This window comes from Erythrolamprus reginae, chromosome 1 (genome assembly GCF_031021105.1).
Source record: "Erythrolamprus reginae isolate rEryReg1 chromosome 1, rEryReg1.hap1, whole genome shotgun sequence".
Classification (NCBI taxonomy): domain Eukaryota; kingdom Metazoa; phylum Chordata; class Lepidosauria; order Squamata; family Dipsadidae; genus Erythrolamprus; species Erythrolamprus reginae.
The window spans coordinates 417,374,920-417,391,752 of NC_091950.1; the positions used below are offsets into that span (position 1 = coordinate 417,374,920).

A 16,833-nucleotide genomic window follows, 5' to 3' on the forward strand; every position below is an offset into this window, starting at 1 on the left:
TTCGTATGATGAGGTACCACTGTATATATTACTACATGTCTATTTTTCTTCCTATGTATTTATGTATTGGACCAATGAATAAATGAAAATAAATGAATAAATAATCCATCTGTGACAGGTTCTCCCATTTCAAGTCTCCCATCCTGCCTTACCTCCCCGCACCCTCCCCGGCACTTTCACACTCACCCACACTCCCGTTCCATGTTCAGTTGTTCTACCCACCTAAAGGCACAATTCTCTTTGGTGAGCAACAGTAGCAGCATACCATATTCCCGACATTTTTACCAGCCCCAGCTTATACCACCGACACTCGACCAGGTACGGATCCTCTAGTTGACCAGCTTTCTTCTGGCCCATCGGGCGATCTGGACCCATTCCCCAACTCGCTTTGCCATTTGTTCACTTGCAAAGAACCAGCTCCTGAAAAGATCCAGGTTCCAGGCAATCGGATCTTCTTCTTAAAGGAACACAGTCGGTCCCCGGAGGTAAGAGGATAGACTCAGAAGACGAAAACATAAAGATTAAAATCCCGTAAGAAGGGTTTGGCTGAGTCCTAAAGCTTCCTGGAATACAGATAGTCCTCGAGTTACGGCCACAAAGGAGCCCACAGTTTCTGTTTTTTTAAGCCACACAATTGTTAGGTGAAGTTTTGCACCCCCATTTTGCCACCTTGTTGTTAAGTGAACGGCGGGATGTTGGACGGGGATGTTATACATGTGAGAAATTTGTCATAAGTGTGAGAAGTGGTCAATCATAAGTCACTTTTTCCAGGGCTGTTGTAATTTTGAACAGTCACTAAATAAACGGTTGTAAATTGAGGACTACTTCTATCTTCATGCTTCTCAAGCAAAGGGATTTTCAGAGAGATGACTTTAAAAAAACCCCAAACATTTATTTTAACTGGAAAGTTACAAAGAACTGGAGGAGTCTGATGAAAGCATGGGAGTATGGAAATCGTTGAATGGACTATGCCAGGGATGGAAAACCTTTTTTTGTTCACGTGCCGGGGGAGGGTTGGGGGGAGTACGGGGAGGTCACTGTATGACTGTAACTTTGTTACTTGTATCCTTAGGATATATACTGACTGTTTCCTAATATGATTTGATTGCTTGTTTGTGCCCTAAGACAATCATTAAGTGTTGTACCTCATGATTCTTGACGAACTTATCTTTTTTATGTACACTGAGAGCCTATGCACCAAAGACAAATTCCTTGTGTGTCCAATCACACTTGGCCAATAAAGAATTCTATTCTATTCTATTCTATTCTATAATCTTCGGAGAGGGGGGGCATACAAATCTAATAAATTATTATTATTATTATTATTATTTATTATTATTCCATTCTATTCTATTCTGTTCTTATTTATTTGATTGATTGATTGATTGATTTTGTCCAATACACAATGAGGGTTTTAGTGGGTATACACATAGTAAAATACATGATGAAGGTTATAGAGGATATACTCATAGTAAAATATATCTAAGAAAGAATAGAAGAGAAGATATAGGAACATATAAATGAAAGAATAGAAGAAGAGATATAGGAATAGAAGAAAGGTATAGGAGATATAGGAGAGCAATAGGACAGGGGACGGAAGGCACTCTAGTGCACTTGTACTCGCCCTTACTGTTCTGTTCTGTTCAATTCTATTCAATTCCTCCGTTTTGTTCTGTTCTGTTCTATTCTATTCTTTTCATACAGCTGAGTAAATAAGCTGGGAGAGTTGAGCCCTGAAGGACTCCCACATAAGAGGAGCCTTGGGCGGACCTCTTACTTCACCTCCTAGTTGCCACACCTGGATGTGACCTCAAAGGAAGGAAGAGAACTGACAAACTACTTTGCCAGTCCAGAAGGCCGAAAGTACTGAAAGTTGATGAAAGAGTAAAGAGGATGAACTATAGGCAGTCCTCAGCTTATAACCATTCATGAAAAAAGTGACATGACATTTTTTCACACTTAACATCCATGTGGTCACGTGACCAAATTCAGAGGTTTGACAACCAATTCGTATTTATGACGGTTGTAGCATCCTGGGGTCATTCAATCCCCTTTGGCGACCTTCTTCCCGTTTGGGGAAGCCAGATTCGCTTAACAACCATGTTACTAACTTAACAAATGCTATGATTCACTTAATGACTGCGGCAAGAAAAGTCGTACAGTGGGGCAAAACGAATCTTTCACTTAGCAACATAAATGCTGAGCTCAATTGTGGTCGTAAGTTGAGGACTACCTGCACTGCTGGAAGAATCAAAATGGGTGAACAGTGCAGTCAGGTGGTAGGGAAAGCAAGTAGGATGCTTGGCTGCATAGCTACAGGTATAACAAGCAGGAAGAGGGAGATTGTGATCCCGCTATATAGAGCGCTGGTGAGACCACATTTGGAATAATACTGTGTTCAGTTCTGGAGACCTCACCTACAAAAAGATATTGACAAAATTGAACGGGTCCAAAGACGGGCTACAAGAATGGTGGAAGGTCGTAAGCATAAAAGGTATCAGGAAAGACTTCACGAACTCAATCTGTATAGTGTGGAGGACAGAAGGAAAAGGGGGGGACATGATCGAAACATTTAAATAGGTTAAAGGGTTAAATAAGGTCCAGGAGGGAAGTGTTTTTAATAGGAAAGTGAACACAAGAACAAGGGGACACAATCTGAAGTTAGTTGGGGGAAAGATCAAAAGCAACATGAGAAAATATTATTTTACTGAAAGAGTAGTAGATCCTTGGAACAAACTTCCAGCAGACGTGGTAGATAAATCCACAGTAACTGAATTTAAGCATGCCTGGGATAAACATATATCCATCCTAAGATAAAATACAGAAAATAGTATAAGGGCAGACTAGATGGACCGTGAGGTCTTTTTCTGCCGTCAGTCTTCTATGTTTCTAAGAATATTTACAGTTGAAATGAAACGGAACAAAATTTGATTAAAAGTTTTAAAAAAAAGTGGGCAACTCAGCATGACTTTTTCAAAAACCCTCTTTGTAATTTGAGGTCAGGGAGGGGCCTTATTAAAGTCGCCTGCCTTCCAATATAAATGTTATTTACAAGCGCAAAACCCTATATTTATTTTCAGTGTGTCCTCCGTTTCGCGGCTCATTAAGTAGATTTAAATACAGCCACTGGAGCTTCAACAATCAATGCTTTCTGTCTTCACTGGGCCTCTCCCACAGCCTCTAAAAATCAAATCAAACTCTTTCCCCCTATTTTTTAATCAAGGCTATTTTTCATAGCTTTACCAATATTATTCGAACAGGAGCAGCACAAAAAAAGCAGCAGGGAGCAGCAAAAGCCGCAGCTAAAATGCCATCTGGGAAGACTGCATGATTTTGCACTTATCAACCCATCATAAGCACAAGATAAGTCCCCGCATATAATTTAAAACAGCCTCCCCAAATCCGGTGTTCTCCAGTTGCAACAGACATCATTCCAAGATAACAGTAAGTGAAGGTTAGAGACATTTCAAAGAATATTAAAAAAAGAAACAAAACACTTTAAAAGAAAAGAGAAGGTCAAATTGAAACATCCCTGTAATTCTAAATTACATCCTCTGAAATCTTTCTAGGAAAAGGTCCTGGTTCCTCCTGGCTGCCACTGTACAATTAGTCCTTGACTTACAATAGTTACATAGAAACATAGAAGACGGACGGCAGAAAAAGACCTCATGGTCCATCTAGTCTGCCCTTATACTATTTTCTGTATTTTATCTTACAATGGATCTATGTTTATCCCAGGCATGTTTAAATTCAGTTACTGTGGATTTATCTACCACGTCTGCTGGAAGTTTGTTCCAAGGATCTACTACTCTTTCAGTAAAATAATATTTTCTCATGTTGCTTTTGATCTTTCCCCCAACTAACTTCAGATTGTGTCCCCTTGTTCTTGTGTTCATTTTCCTATTAAAAACACTTCCCCTCCTGCACCTTATTTAACCCTTTAACGTATTTAAATGTTTCGATCATGTCCCCCCTTTTCCTTCTGTCCTCCAGACTATACAGATTGAGTTCATGAAGTCTTTCCTGATACGTTTTATGCTTAAGACCTTCCACCATTCTTGTAGCCCGTCTTTGGACCCGTTCAATTTTGTCAATATCTTTTTGTAGCTGAGGTCTCCAGAACTGAACACAGTACAGTGATCCCTCGAGTATCGCGAGGGTTACGTTCCAAGACCCCTCGCGATACTCAATTTTTCGCAATATAGTGGTGCGGAAGTAAAAACACCATCTGCGGATGCGCGCCCTTTTTTTCCATGGCCGCGCATGCGCAGATGGTGTTTTTACTTCCGCACCTGGCCCAGGGAAGGTTCCTTCCACCACCCAGCAGCTGATCTGCTCGGCAGCGCCGCAAAGGGGAAACCCCGATCTTCGGCTCCTCGCTGCTGCCGCGCCCGCCGCTTGTCCGCCCGCCGCTTGTCCGTCCGCCGCTTGTCTGGCCTCCGCTTGTCCGTCCGCCGCTTGTCCGTCCGCCGCTTGTCCGCCGGCCGCTTGTCCGTCCGCCGCTTGTCCGCCCGCCGCTTGTCCGGCCGCCGCTTGTCCGGCCGCTTGTCCGCCGGCCGCTTGTCCGGCCGCCGAACTTCCGCATTTGGCTTCAGGACTCAGCTGGGAAGCGGCGCGGCTGTTTTAAAAGGTCGCAGCCGGCCTGGGGGGCTTCCCAGCACCCCCCCGAACCCGGGTTGCGGGTTCGGGGGGGTGCTGGGAAGCCCCCCAGGCCGGCTGCGACCTTTTAAAACAGCCGCGCCACTTCCCAGCTGACTCCCGAAGCCAAACCCGGAAGTGGTTTTTTTTTTTTAATTAATTTTTTTTTTTAATCGCGATATAGCGTTTCGCGAAGATCGAGATCGCAAAACTCGAGGGGTCACTGTATTCCAAATGTGGTCTCACCGGCGCTCTATATAGCGGGATCATAATCTCCCTCTTCCTGCTTGTTATACCTCTAGCTATGCAGCCAAGCATCCTACTTGCTTTCCCTACCGCCTGACTGCACTGTTCACCCATTTTGTTTAGTAACCATTGGATGTTACAATGGCAATGGAAAAAGCGAACTTAAAAGGGAAAGAGGACTCAGGCTATTACAGGGTATTTTATAATTGGCTAAAAAAGAGAAATGTATAAAGGAAGTAAAGTAAAACAGAAAGCCAAAAAAGATTAATGGGGGGGGGGGTTCTCTTTCTTTTTTCCTTTTGAATTGTTAATAAAAAATTATGCAAGCATAAACGTTAACAAAGTAATGTAAAAATGTATATACAGTATCTCCGTTATTGCTTCGGACAGAAAGTGGGATGTAAATATGCATTTTGTGTTTGTTGTATATGTTTGTTTTGTTTTAAAGAAAAAATTTAAAATATTTTAAAAAAGAAAATAAAAGGAAATGTAAACTAAAATAAAAGGAAAAAGGAAAGATCAAAGGCAACAAGAGAAAATATTATTTGACTGAAAGAGTAGTAGATCCTTGGAACAAACTTCCAGCAGACGTGGTTGGTAAATCCACAGTAACTGAATTTAAACATGCCTGGGATAAACATATATCCATTGTAAGATAAAATACAGGAAATAGTATAAGGGCAGACTAGATGGACCATGAGGTCTTTTTCTGCCGTCAGTCTTCTATGTTTCTAAACGTATGTTTCCACCTCGCCTCGTGGCCAACCAAATGAAATAGGCGGCTGTGCAGGCTCTTAAGTGTTCTGTCGGGCTCTCTGGTAGAAGAATCCTCCCAAAAATTCACAGGTACAAATTTCAGACACACACACGTTTGAAAATTCAAAACAATGTTCTTTATAATGAAAATTCACTTAAACCAAGCCCTCTTTTAGTATAGCAAAGAGCACTGGTCTCCAACCAAACTGGTAATTTGGACAAGTCCCTTATCAGTTCTAAGATACTTAGCTTGCAGCTGTGAGGCAATTCACAGTCCTTCTGCTTTCACAAAGTGAAACACTCTCTTTCTTTCTTTCTTTCTTTCTTTCTTTCTTTCTTTCTTTCTTTCTTCATTCATTTATTCATTTATTCATTTATTCATTTATTGGATTTGTATGCCGCCCCTCTCCGAAGACTCGGGGCGGCTAACAACAGTAATAAAACAATGTACAATAATAATCCAACAAATACTAAAAATGATTTAAAAACCCATTAATATAAAAAACCAACACATACAGACATACCACACATGAAATTGTAAAGGCCCAGGGGGAAAGAGCATCTCAATTCCCCCATGCCTGGCGGCAGAGGTGGGTTTTAAGAAGCTTACGAAAGGCAAGGAGGGTGGGGGCAATTCTAATCTCTGGGGGGAGTTGGTTCCAGAGGGCCGGGGCCGCCACAGAGAAGGCTCTTCCCCTGGGTCCCGCCAAGTGGCATTGTTTAGTTGACGGGACCCGGAGAAGACCCATTCTGTGGGACCTAACCGGTCGCTGGGATTCGTGCAGCAGAAGGCGGTCCCTGAGTTTCTGGTTTAGTTTCAAAGCGGGCAAAAATCAGCACACAAAAGGTCAAACGCAGCAAAGCAGTCACGAAACACAACGATCAGATAATCCTCCACAATGGCCAAACCCACAGGCTGCTCTTTATAGCAGCCTCACTAATGACCACAGCCCCACCCAACCACAGGTGGCCTTATTTTCTTTGATAATAATCTCTCAGTTGTTGTTGCCTATGCATCGCTGTCCGCATGCATGGCTGTATCATTAACTCTTGTTCTGAATCCAAGGAGGAGCTTCTGAGCTGTCTGCCACACTCTCCTCCTCCCTGTCACTCATGTCTTCTTGGTCAGAGGAGCCTTCATCAGCAGATTCCACCGGAGGCAAAACAGGCCTGCAGCATGTGGATGTCTCCCCCACATCCACAGTCCTTGGGGCAGGAGCTGAGCCAGAGCTAACCACAACATTAAATGAGGCTCATTTTGGGGAAGGGGTTATATTAGAGCAGTGCTTCGCAAATAGTGGGGCGCGCCCCTCGGTAGGGTGCAGAGCAATGCCAGGGGAAGGTGTGTGTGACTCTGGGAAATATGTGTGGTCCCTCTGGATCGATTCCTCCAGATGGGGAGGATTTTCCCAGTTGCAGGCTGCTCCAAGCCCGGAAGAGAATACGGCCAGGCAGGGCAGGGGGGGAATATAATCTAATAGATTATAAAAGTGCAGCAACCCAGGAGTCAAAAGAGTTTCTGTTTGCAAGAATATGAAGACTTATTTATTAGATTTGTATGCCGCCACTTTCCGTAGACTTGGCTGGTGGGACCCAGGGGAAGAGCCTACTCTATGGCAGCCCCAGCCCTCCAGAGATTCGAATAGCCCCCACCCTCCTCACCTTCCGTAAAATGCTCAAGACCAACTTTTGTCGCCAGACGTGGGGATAATTACCATCTTTCCCCCTTTTTATTATATTTTTAGCCTTACTGCATGACAGTTTAGGTTGGATGTGTGTGAATGCATAGCTAGGGGTTTTATTATGTTATTAATGTCTTTTAAATGGATCTAATTTTTTTATTGTTATATTTGTAATGTATTGTATTACTGCTATGCTATGAGCCGCCCCGAGTCTTCGGAGAGGGGCGGCATACAAATCTAATAAACTATAAACTATAAACTATTTATTTATTTATTCATTCATTCATTCATTCATCCATCCATCCATCCATTCTATTTTTTATGCCGTCCTTCCCCTTAGACTCAGGGCGGCTTAACAACATGTTAGCAATAGCACTTTTTAACAGAGCCAGCCTATTTCCCCCACAATCCAGGTCCACATTTTACCCACCGCAGAAGGATGGAAGGCGGAGTCAACCTTGAGCCACCAATGAGATTTGAACCGCTGACCTGCAGATCTACAGTCAGCTTTAGTGGCCTGCAGTACTGCACTATACCTGCTGCGCCACCTTGGCTCATGGGGTTATGGGCAGGCCAGTGACTCCCAAACATCGGCTTGATTACGCTGGCTTGACCCCATCTCAAAACCATAAAAATTCCATTGAGGCCCAGATCGGGGGCGGGGGGGGGGGGGGAAGGAAACAGGACACAAAGTATTTACTTCCTTCCTGAGGGTGTGTGTGTGTAACTGAAAATGATTGAGAAGTATTGCATTAGAGGCACAAGTAAAAAAACAAACAAACCACACTAGGTCTTATTTTTGGAGGATTTATATTGGTTGGGGTATTTATAATGGTTGCAGTGTCCTAGGGTCACCTGATCTCCTTTTGAAATCTTCTGACAAGCAAAGACGGCGGGCCTCAGGGGAAGAGCCTTCTCTGTGGTGGCCCCGGCCCTCTGGAACCAACTCCCCCCGGAGATTAGAACTGCCCCCACCCTCCCTGCCTTTCGTAAACTACTCAAGACTCATTTATGCCGCCAGGCATGGGGGAGTTAAGATATTCCTTCCCCCTAGGCCATTACAAGTTATGTATGGTATGTTTGTGTGTATGTTTGGTTTTATTATAAGGGTTTTTAGTTGTTTTATTAATTGGATTTCTACATGCTGTTTTTATCATTGCTGTTAGCCGCCCCGAGTCTGCGGAGAGGGGCAGCATACAAATCCAATAAATAAATTAAGTCCACGGAGAAACCAAATTCATTCAACAACCATGATACCCATGTATCAACTGCAGTGGTTCACTTAACAACGGTTGCAAGAAAGGTGGTAAAACAGGGCAAGACTCCCATAACAACTGTCTCGCTCAGCAATGGAAATTTGGGGGAGGGTCATTTGTGGTTTGTAAGTCGAGGACTGTAGGACTTAATTGAACAGTGTGATCACCTTTTGTGACCTTCTGATAGGCAAAGTCAATGGGGAAGGCAAGTTCCCTTAACACACATAAAGAAACCAAAACAACTGGGTTCTTAATGTTAAACAAAACCCGAAGCATCCGGTTTTCTTTTTCCAAATGAAGCCTTTCAGAAAGTGACAAAATAAACAGCACGATTCCAAAACATTGCTGGAGTTGAATCGAATGTTAAATGGTTCCAGATGTCTTAAATGCAAAGCATCTTGAATATTTATGGCCATTTTCCTTTTTTACCTTTGACCGTAATCACAGACTTTTAACTCCTTTCCAATGTAATTTGTCTCCAAAACTGGACAGCAATGGTATTCTCCAAAGCTATGGTCGCTTGCAACGGTCAGCCCTATCTTCAAAAAAGGAGATCCCAGTCTAGTTGGAAACTACAGACCAATCTCTCTATGCTGCGTCACATGAAGTCATGGAATCAATCATTAACCAATCAATTACCATCCACCTAGAAACTAACAACCTACTCTCCAACAAACAATTTGGTTTCAGAAAAAAATTATCTTGTGATCTGCAACTCCTTCACTGCAAGAACAAATGGACTACATATCTCAATCAGGGCAAATCAATAGATGCAATTTACATTGACTTCTGTAAAGCCTTCGACTCAGTGGTTCATGACAAAGTACTTCTAGAACTGAAATCCTACGGCTACTAGGATCCCTCCAGAGTTGGATAACTGTGTTCCTATCAAACAGACAACAAGTTGTCAAAATAGGGAGCGCCATATCTAATTCTATTCCGGTTACGAGCAGCGTACCCCAAGGCAGCGTATTTGGACCAACACTCTTCCTACTCTATATAAATGACCTTTGCAATCACATTACAAGCAACTGTGTTATCATCACCTACGATGTCAAACTTTTCAACACCACTGATAAAACAGCTACTCTCCAAAAAGACCTTGACTTTGTGTCTGAATGGTCAAACATCTGGCAACTCCAAATCTCAACCAAAAATGCTCTGTCCTACAGATTGGTAAAAAAAAATCAGAACACCAAATACAAGCTGAATAAATAGATATTGAACGGGTCCAAAGACTGGCTACAAGAATGGTGGAAGGTCTTAAGTATAAACCGTATCAGGAAAGACTTAATGAACTCAATCTGTATAGTCTGGAGGACAGAAGGAAAAGGGGGGACATGATCGAAACATTTAAATATGTTAAAGGGTTAAATAGGGTTCAGGAGGGAAGTGTTTTTAATAGGAAGGTGAACACAAGAACAAGGGGACACAATCTGAAGTTAGTTGGGGGAAAGATCAAAGGCAACATGAGAAAATATTATTTTACTGAAAGAGTAGTAGATCCTTGGAACAAACTTCCAGCAGACGTGGTTGGTAAATCCACAGTAACCGAGTTTAAACATGCCTGGGATAAACATACAGTATATCCATTGTAAGATAAAATACAGGAAATAGTATAAGGGCAGACTAGATGGACCACGAGGTCTTTTTCTGCCGTCAGTCTTCTATGTCAGTGTTTTTCAACCAGTGTGCCGTGGCACACCAGTGTGCCGCGAGACATGGTCAGGTGTGCCGCGAAGCTCAGAGAGAGAAAGAAAACAAGAGAAAGAAAGAGAGAGAAAGAAAGAGCAAGAGAGAAAGGAAACGAGAAAGCAAGCAAGAAAGAAAGCGACAGAGAGAAAGAGAGAGAAAGAGAGGGAGGGAAGGTGGGAGAGAGAAAGACATAGAGGGAGGTAGGGAGGGAGAGAGAAAGAGCAAAAAAGAGGAAAGGAAGAGAGAAAGAAAGAGGGATGGTGAGAAAAAAGAGGGAGAGAAAGAGGGATAGAGAAATAGAGCGAAAGGAAGAGATAATTTTTTTGTCTAAACTTTTTTTAGCTACACCCCCCCTCAATGTGCCCCATAATTTTGTAAATGTAAAAAATGTGCCCCTGCTCAAAAAAGGTTGAAAATCACTGTTCTATGTTTCTAAATAAGACCTTACAGACAACCCTCACTCTTTGGGAATACCTAGGAATACTCCTATCAAATGAATTAACTGCCAAAGCCCATTGCAACAATATCGCCAAAAAGGTGAAAGTTTTGTATGCTTTGGTTTGTAGTGTGAGATTACTGGAGTAGAAGCTATGTAGGATTTAGTTAACCTGGAGTTGAAGTCCAAATATCTTCAAGTTGTCAAGGTTGGGAAACACTGGTTTAAATTATTAAAATTGTTTTAAATTCTAGAGGAGCACATTTTAACGGATATACTTCCCCGTGCGAGATTTCCAATCAGCGGGAAGCGAGAAAACCCTACAAAAGTAACATTAAGCCGCATTTTCCACAGCATGCTTTCCAGGCTTGGGAAGATTCCCACAAATCCGTTGCACACCTGGCAGATGTTCTTTTCCTAGACTCTCCTGGGAATCCTGTTACTAGGTTCACACTCATGTGATTTCCTGTTTCGGACTAGCTTTATTAATTTCATGCTCCCTATCCCCCCCCCCCCCCCCCCCGCGCGATATCTCGGATTATTCCAATTTTCTGTTCCAATGCAGTCTGAGTGCCACATGGAGCAAAGCCAAATTTTCATGACCGTCTCTCGAGGGAAATCAGGAGTACAATAATAGAGATAAGCAGCCCACAAACCAGAGAGGGAACGGAGAGCCCAGTGGCCTCTTCACGCTGCCTTAAGCCTCCAATTTGCAGGCAGATAAGCGCCCAACAAGAAGCTTCACTTCTGAGGCTGTGACAGAAAGAGGTAATACACTAACTGCAGTTCCTCCACAACTTCCTACCAATCGCAAAGAGGGAGGATGGCAATATTTGTGGAGGGGGTGTTTTAATCATTTCTTTGTTTAAAAGAAAATAAGCTAGGCCAGTGTTCCCCAACCAGTGTGCCGCGGCACAAGCTCAGCTTCTGGTCCCGCAACTTTTTGCTGAGAGTGCGAAGAGCAAAAAGTTGTGAGACCGGAAGCTGAGCTTCCTTCTTTGCGCCTTCCAAGTTTTCCGGCAGCTGCAGCGCCCCGCCAGGCTGGAGCTTCCCTGGCGGCGGCAGCAGGTGAGCTTAGGGCCCGGCGGGAGGGTGGCGGCAGGGTGGCCGGCTGCAAGCCAGAACTCCAGGACAGAGGCACCGACAGCGGCGGCTGGACATGTTGCTGTACGCCGTACATACTGGCATTGCGTGGCTGGCACTTGCCTGCTGGCTGGGCCGGGACGGAGGCTCCAGCTCCACGCCCATGCCCAGCGCAACGGCAGCATGTACGGTGTCTAGCAACATGTCCAGCCACCGCCATCGGTGCCTCAGTTCCAGAGCTCCGCCTCACAGCTGACCACCCTGCAGTCGCCCCACGGCTACTGTCCAATGCCACTGCTGCGGCGTGGTATACGAGAAAGAAAGAGAGAGAGAGAGAGAAAGAAAGAAAGAAAGAAAGAAAGAAAGAAAGAAAGAGAGAGAGAGAGATAGCGAGAGAGAAAGAGATAGCAAGAGAGAGAAAGAGATAGCAAGAGAGAGAAAGAGATAGCATGACTGCTCTTTAGAAGGCCAGATCCTGAAGATGATACTCAAAGATTTTGGCAACAAATGAAAAGGGAGGACTTACTGGAGAAGAGCCTAATGCTGGGAACAATTGAGAACAAAAGAAGAAGGGGACAACAAAGAATGAGGTGGCTGGATGGAGCCATTGAAGCAGTCAGAGTGAACTTAAATGGACTCCAAAGGGAAGGTCTGGAGGAATGTCGTCCACGGGGTCGTGGTGGATCAGACATGACTTTGCAAATAACAGCAACAACAATCTCTTCTTGAAAGCGTCACTGATGGAGCACCCACAACTTCTGGAAGGAAGCCGTTCCACTTATTAAATCTCAGGAATCTTATCATTATTTCTAGGTTGCATATTTCCTTGATTAGTTTCCATCCATTGCTTCTTGTTCTGACTCCAGGTGCTTTGGACAATAGGTTGACCCTTTCTGCTTTGCGGTTGACCCTTTCTGCTTTGCGGCAGTCAAAGATGAGGATACCTATTTGCACATGCAGCTAAACTTATAATTCCAGAACTTCAAAGACACATAGGCAGGCAGCAGAGAAGGTCCTAGGAAAGAGGGCAGAACCACCACGGAAAGCAGCCACTTTTGCCCCAAGGAAGGCTGACCCTGGGACAATCTCAAAGAGAAACCACACATTCATTCATCGTGCAATTGTTTGGCTCGGTGGCCAAAAAAAAAAAAAGCCCTCGGCTTTTACAAAAGAGAGCTACTTACAGTGGGTGACTCCAGCAAGCGTCTGATAGAAGGTGGGGGTGTCACTGTCATCTGTGAGTGTGACATACACTCCTCCGGAGAGCAGCCAGCGGGAAAATGTGAACGCTTCTTTGTTGTGCAACAGCCAGGATCTGAATTTTTCATAGTTTACTTTTTCGCCCTGCAATAAAAGCAAAGGGGAAAGGAGACCTGAATTGGGAAGCTTGGTTCCATTTCTCTTTTTTCTTTTCTTAAGCCAAATCGACTGATTAGAGCTACCTGTCTGTCTGTCTGTCTGTCTGTCTGTCTACCTATCTGTCCTATCTATCTATCTATCTATCTATCTATCTATCTATCTATCTATCTATCTATCTATCTATCTATCTATCTACTATATCTATCTATCTATCTATATCTATCTATCTATCTATCTACTATCTATCTACTATCTATCTATCTCTATCATCTACCTATCTATCTATCTATCTATCTATCTATCTATCTATCTATCTATCTACTATCTATCTACTATCTATCTATCTATCTGTCTATCTATCTATCTCTATCATCTACCTATCTATCTATCTATCTATCTATCTATCTATCTATCTATCTATCTATCTATCTATCTACTATATCTATCTATCTATATCTATCTATCTATCTATCTACTATCTATCTATCTTATCTATCTATCTATCTATCTACTATATCTATCTATCTATCTATATCTATCTATCTATCTATCTACTATCTATCTATCTATCTATCTATCTATCTATCTATCTATCTATCTACTATCTATCTACTATCTATCTACTATCTATCTATCTCTATCATCTACCTATCTATCTATCTATCTATCTATCTATCTATCTATCTATCTATCTATCTATCTACTATCTATCTACTATCTATCTATCTGTCTATCTATCTATCTCTATCATCTACCTACCTATCTATCTATCTATCTATCTATCTACTATATCTATCTATCTATCTATATCTATCTATCTATCTATCTATCTATCTATCTATCTATCTATCTACTATCTATCTATCTTATCTATCTATCTATCTACTATCTATCTACTATCTATCTACTATCTATCTATCTATCTAACTTATCTATCTATCTATCTTATCTATCTATCTATCTATCTATCTATCTCTATCATCTATCTATCTATCTACTATATCTATCTATCTCTATCATCTATCTATCTATCTACTACAGTATATCTATCTATCTATCTATCTATCTATCTATCTATCTATCTATCTATCTATCTATCTATCTATCTATCTATCTACCATCTATCTATCTATCTCTATCATCTATCTATCTACTATATCTATCTATCTATCTATATCTATCTATCTATCTATCTATCTATCTATCTATCTATCTATCTACTATCTATCTACAGTGGAACCCCGACATAAGAGCTGCTCTACTTAAGAGCAACTCGAGATAAGAGCTGGGAGGGGAGAGATATTTTTGTTCTACTTACAAGCCCAAATTCGAGATACAAGCGCCAAGGAGCTGTCTCCTGAAGCCAAACGCTAACTTCCGCGTTCGGCTTCAGGAGACAGCTGCGAAGCGGCGCGCGTGTTTTAAAAGGTTGCAGCCGGCCTGGGGGGCTCGGGGGGTGCTTGCAGCTTTCTTTCTTGCTCTTTTTCTTTCTCTCTTTTACCTTCCCTTCCTCTATTTCTTCTTTTCTTTCTCCTTCCCACCTTCTTCCCTCCCTCCCTCCTTTCACTCATTCCTCTCTTACTCTCCCCTTTCATAAGTTTCCTTGCTTCCTTCCTCTGTTCCTGTCCCTTCCCTTTCTTTCTTTCTTTCTTTCTTTCTTTCTTTCTTGCTCTTTTTCTTTCTCTCTTTTACCTTCCCTTCCTCTATTTCTTCTTTTCTTTCTCCTTCCCACCTTCTTCCCTCCCTCCCTCCCTTCACTCATTCCTCTCTTACTCTCCCCTTTCATAAGTTTCCTTGCTTCCTTCCTCTGTTCCTGTCCCTTCCCTCTTTCCTTCCTTCCTTCCCACCCTCCGTCCATTCATTCACCCATTCCTCTCTTGATCGCTTAAAGCCGGTCCCTGGTGCAAAAAGGGTTGGGGACCTCTGTCCTACAGGATTGGGTGGCAGAGAAGTTGAACATATGTAAATTTAAAAGTTTAAGAAAGTTTACAAGTTAAGTGAAAGAAACTTCATTATTCATTTATATGTACATGTACATTTCTTCATTAAAAACATGTCTTTCTGCATAATTTAGACTAACTGTGAGTTTTTTGAGGGCTGGAACCAATTAAAATTATTTACATTAATTCCTATGGGGAAAAGTCGTTCGAGATAAGAGCTGCTCGACTTAAGAGCCCAGGTCCAGAACGAATTAAACTCGTATCTCGAGGTACCACTGTATCTACTATCTATGTACTATCTATCTATCTATCTATCTATCTATCTATCTATCTATCTATCTATCTGTCTATCTATCTCTATCATCTATCTATCTATCTATCTACTATATCTATCTATCTATCTATCTATATCTATCTATCTATCTATCTATCTATCTATCTACTGTCTGTCTGTCTGTCTGTCTGTCTATCTATCTATCTCTATCATCTATCTATCTATCTATCTATCTATCTATCTATCTATCTATCTATCTATCTATCTATCTATCTATCTATCTATCTACTATATCTATCTATCTATCTATCTACTATATCTATCTATCTATCTATCTATCTACTATATCTATCTATCTATCTATCTATCTACTATATCTATCTATCTATCTATATCTATCTATCTATCTATCTATCTATCTATCTACTATCTATCTATCTATCTATCTATCTATCTACTATCTATCTACTATCTATCTATCTATCTATCTATCTGTCTATCTATCTATCTCTATCATCTACCTATCTATCTATCTATCTATCTATCTATCTATCTATCTATCTATCTATCTATCTACTATATCTATCTATCTATCTCTATCATCTATCTATCTATCTATCTTATCTATCTTATCTATCTATCTATCTATCTATCTACTATCTATCTATCTATCTATCTATCTAACTTATCTATCTATCTATCTTATCTATCTATCTATCTATCTATCTCTATCATCTATCTATCTATCTACTATATCTATCTATCTCTATCTATCTATCTATCTACTACAGTCTATCTATCTATCTATCTATCTATCTATCTATCTATCTACCATCTATCTATCTATCTCTATCATCTATCTATCTACTATATCTATCTATCTATCTATATCTATCTATCTATCTATCTATCTATCTATCTATCTACTATCTATCTATCTACTATCTATGTACTATCTGTCTATCTATCTATCTATCTATCTATCTATCTATCTGTCTATCTATCTCTATCATCTATCTATCTATCTACTATATCTATCTATCTATCTATCTATCTATATCTATCTATCTATCTATCTATCTATCTATCTATCTATCTATCTATCTATCTACTGTCTGTCTGTCTGTCTGTCTGTCTGTCTGTCTGTCTGTCTGTCTGTCTGTCTATCTATCTATCTCTATCATCTATCATCTATCTATCTATCTATCTATCTATCTATCTATCTATCTATCTACTATATCTATCTAATCTATCTATCTATCTATCTATCTATCTATCTACTATCTATATATCTATCTATCTCTATCATCTATCTATCTATCTATCTATCTTATCTATCTATCTATCTATCTATCTACTATCTATCTACTATCTATCTATCTAACCTATCTATCTATCTATCTATCTATCTATCTATCTATCTCTATCATCTATCTATCTAACCTATCTATCTAACCTATCTATCTAA

The 16,833-nt window shown here is 41.2% G+C and overlaps 1 protein-coding gene across 7 annotated transcripts in view; it reads right to left on the reverse strand.

Moving 5' to 3' along the window:
• The window catches only part of USP32 (ubiquitin specific peptidase 32), a 339,894-nt gene that overhangs the window by 151,210 nt on the left and 171,851 nt on the right, over positions 1 to 16,833 (reverse strand). For all 7 annotated transcript variants that reach the window (XM_070735365.1, XM_070735361.1, XM_070735360.1 and 4 more), the window contains exon 5: positions 12,977 to 13,136. In XM_070735365.1, coding sequence (XP_070591466.1) covers positions 12,977 to 13,136 — 160 coding nt within the window. The remainder of the gene's footprint in view (positions 1 to 12,976; positions 13,137 to 16,833) is intronic.